General features: G+C 39.3%; 1 protein-coding gene across 3 annotated transcripts in view; it reads left to right on the forward strand.

Annotated features, from left to right (window-relative positions):
• NELL1 (NEL-like 1 (chicken)) overlaps positions 1–3,409 on the forward strand; it is an 837,620-nt gene that overhangs the window by 197,131 nt on the left and 637,080 nt on the right. For all 3 annotated transcript variants that reach the window (XM_012643488.1, XM_012643489.1, XM_012643490.1), the window contains one exon: positions 2,957–3,056. In XM_012643488.1, coding sequence (XP_012498942.1) covers positions 2,957–3,056 — 100 coding nt within the window. The remainder of the gene's footprint in view (positions 1–2,956; positions 3,057–3,409) is intronic.

Consider the following 3,409-nt stretch of genomic DNA (forward strand, 5'->3'; position numbering starts at 1 on the left):
TCTAAATGAGAAAGAATGGAAGTATTGTATTTTCCACCAACACAGAGCTCCAGGGGTAATAAAATAACACACCACAATCAGGAGGCTTTAAAAATGTTAATCATCAGATACTTCTTACTAGAGATAGTTTTGAAAATAAAGTAAAAAAGGTTGGTGCCTGATTATGTGGCTGGACTAAATGGATTTGGTGGCATTTATGCAAGGGTAATCACAGTGCACATTATTTCCAAATTCATGCAAAAGTGTTTGACTCTATTTAAACATTTGGAATTATGATCTTACTCATTAAATATGTTAAAGGTTGATTAGCATTGTTAACCGACTTAATCAGTAGTCAAAGCAAGCCCTTTCTATAAAATGAGAACCTTTCGTGAGTGACTATTTAACGAAATCTTCTGTAGTATTTTTAAAATTGTTCTTGTTACAAAAGCAAATATTGATATATACTCACCATATAAAATTTAAACTGTAAAGGAAAAAGTGTAAGGGAGAAATTGGAAAGCACTCCAGAATCTTACCACCTAGGGATAATCCCTTTTAACAGTTTGATTTTTGACAGCAAGAGTGAAATTTATCTTAATCGTCTTAGTTTGGGTTCTCCTGGAAGCCGACCCTGAGCTAAGGATTTCAGTACACGTGATTTAGTAAGGTAGCGCTGGCAGGAGAAGCCAGGAAGGGTTGGGGGATGAGAGACGGAGAAGGGGAAGAAACTGAGCAAAAGTACAATTTTAGATCAAAGGTCAGACATACCTGGATCCCACCAGAGGTTCTGGAGCATAAATTGCACTCTAGGGATTGTTCCTCCTTGAGGTAAAGAGCATCTACACCATTCAGCCATTGGCTTTGGGCCATGGGCAACAGCATTGAACTTGAACTTAACTTCTCTCTGCATGGGCAAAACGGCTCCCGTGCCCAAGGGCAGCCCTCTGAAGGTGACAGAGGTGAGCCATTAGCAGCAAAGCATTCAGAAAGTTGGGGGTGGACACATAGAAGTGATGAAAGGGCTTGAACAGTGTAAGCCACTCTTATTTATGCCAGGAGGCAGTCAATCATGAATAAATATATTAATACTGAAGGATAGACTTAGAGGCAATAATGGTAATTGAGTATTGTGTTTTCCTTTATGTTTAGCTGCTGAGAGTAAAGTTACTCATGCCCATCGATTTGGAATTATTGGTTTGATTCCCTGTTGTAGAAACGAAGGCACAGCAGATGGGGGCACTAGCCTTAGGACTGGTGTTAACTCTTTTTTTTTTTTTTTCAGCATATTATGGGGTACAGATGTTTAGGTTACGTGTGTTGCCCTTGGTTCCCCTCCCCCCAAGTCCGTGTTTCAAATATGTCCATCCTTCGGGTAGTGCGCATTGCACTCCTTGTGGTGTTAACTCTTGAGGCTAGATGTTACCCAGCTTGGCCTGGACTGAGGAGTGAAAACAGGGTATAGCAGCAAAGGGGAGGGCTGAGAGTGAGTAGCAGGATCAATTTTCAGATTGTAGGGCCAGTTCTAAGACAGTCAGGAGAACAGAAGGAGGTAGCTTGGGCAAGGTTGGAAATAAAGAGCAAAGGAGAAGAAAAGACAAGGTGCGGAATGCCAGAGGCTTGACTGTCTGGGCTGGAATTTCTGAGAAAGGAAGTCATGGTGCAAATAATCTAAAAGATGCATAGTTGGAAATTTACATGTGACATTTAAAGCTATGTTTCTGTTCATACTTAAGAATGGCTTTGCCTGATATAATGGGAGTTGTTGCCAAACCAGAGAACTGCGGGACACTGGAACAACAGTCTTTCGGAGATGGAAGACTCACTATCTCCTGCACCCTTCTTGGTTGTGCAGCCCCACTCCACCCTCTTCTTCAGCCTGTGTGGGGAGCTACCTTTTGGCCTTAAATGAGACTCCCCTTCTTAAGCTTGCTTCTTGGTTGCCTTAAACATCTCCTTAAGAATGGGAGAGAAAAACTAAATGTTTTAGATAAAATAAGGGACTCTCAAACCTTTTTTAAAAATGGTAATTAGTAGACTAATTTTTAAAAATCAGCATAAAACTAAACACAGATGCTAGTAATATCAACAAAGAGGACCTTAGATCAAGTAAGGTCATAGAGATTCACCTTATGAATATTTAACATTTTATCGTAAGTGACTTTATTTATATATAGGGGAAATCTAGTGCTCATCTAACTGACCCTGTTTCAGTTAATTCATACCTGCATACTTTGGCTCCTGGCTGTTTCCTCTGCCAGGAAAGTCTCTTCTTCCTTTACTCCATTATTCAAGTTCCCTCAATCGTGGCATCTTCATAATTTCACTCCACCTGGGAAGAATTAGTTGTTCTCCCATGACACATTATGATCCCTTTATTGGAGCACATTTTTAGGACTTACTTACTATATTATGGTTTCTAGTTTAAGAGGTTTTTTTTCCCCCTTCCCCTACATCCAAACTATGAGCTCATCAAGAGCACGGAAGATGTCTTCTTTATCTTTGGGTTCACAATGCCTGTTGTCCAGGGGAGGGCTGGAACTGGCTCACATAAGCTCACTGTACGTAACTTCTCAGCTTTGCTTTCAGTAAGATTATGTTGGTAGCTCAAATTCAGCTATCGCTAAAGTATTTACAGCACAGAAATCAGTAAATGTTACAAATTAGGCCTCTTCCACTCATGAGACAGTTATTAAACATATATCAGTATATCAATGACAACATCCTTCTGCTCCATAGAAGATACTTAAAGACTGTTGAAACTGTGGCTCTTTTGCTGTAAGAAAGGGAAATTTATCTTCTTTTCTGGAAGTCTCATCTATTTAATTTGTGATGTTACCATTTTTAGTAGAATTCCTGGGAATGTTGATTATTGTACCTTGTTATCACTGCAGGCTATTAACAAATAGCTTTTTAAATTTGTATCATTGACTAAAAATATGAACATCTTTTTGTTTCCCCAATATTTGGCTTCCAGGGTGGAGTTTTAGTAAAAATTACAGAAATGTGCCCTCCTTTGAACTGCTCAGAAAAGGATCACATTCTTCCAGAGAATCAGTGCTGCAGTGTCTGTAGAGGTAAGTGAGCTTGGTGGTGGGTTGTGCTTGGGGTGGGGCTTAGGGTGGCCTTGCAGGGTGTGAGGCTTTAATGAATAACGGGTCTAAAGCTCTATTAGAAACTTGCATATCCTATTTACCTCTCTCAGTCATAGTCTCCTCAATTGTAAATTGACGATAATAATACTATCCACTTCATAATACTGCTGTGAAGATTAAATGGGATAATGTATAAGCACCTAGCATCATGCCTAGCATGTGATAAACGTTCAAAAATGATAGTTCCTATAATAATGCTAATGATAGTTCCTATAATAATAACCATTATCATCATTATTACATTTTTCTCCTGAGGGGGATCAGGAAACATTCTT

The sequence above is a fragment of the Propithecus coquereli genome, unplaced genomic scaffold, assembly GCF_000956105.1.
Source record: "Propithecus coquereli isolate 6110/MARCELLA unplaced genomic scaffold, Pcoq_1.0 Scaffold198, whole genome shotgun sequence".
NCBI classification, from domain to species: domain Eukaryota; kingdom Metazoa; phylum Chordata; class Mammalia; order Primates; family Indriidae; genus Propithecus; species Propithecus coquereli.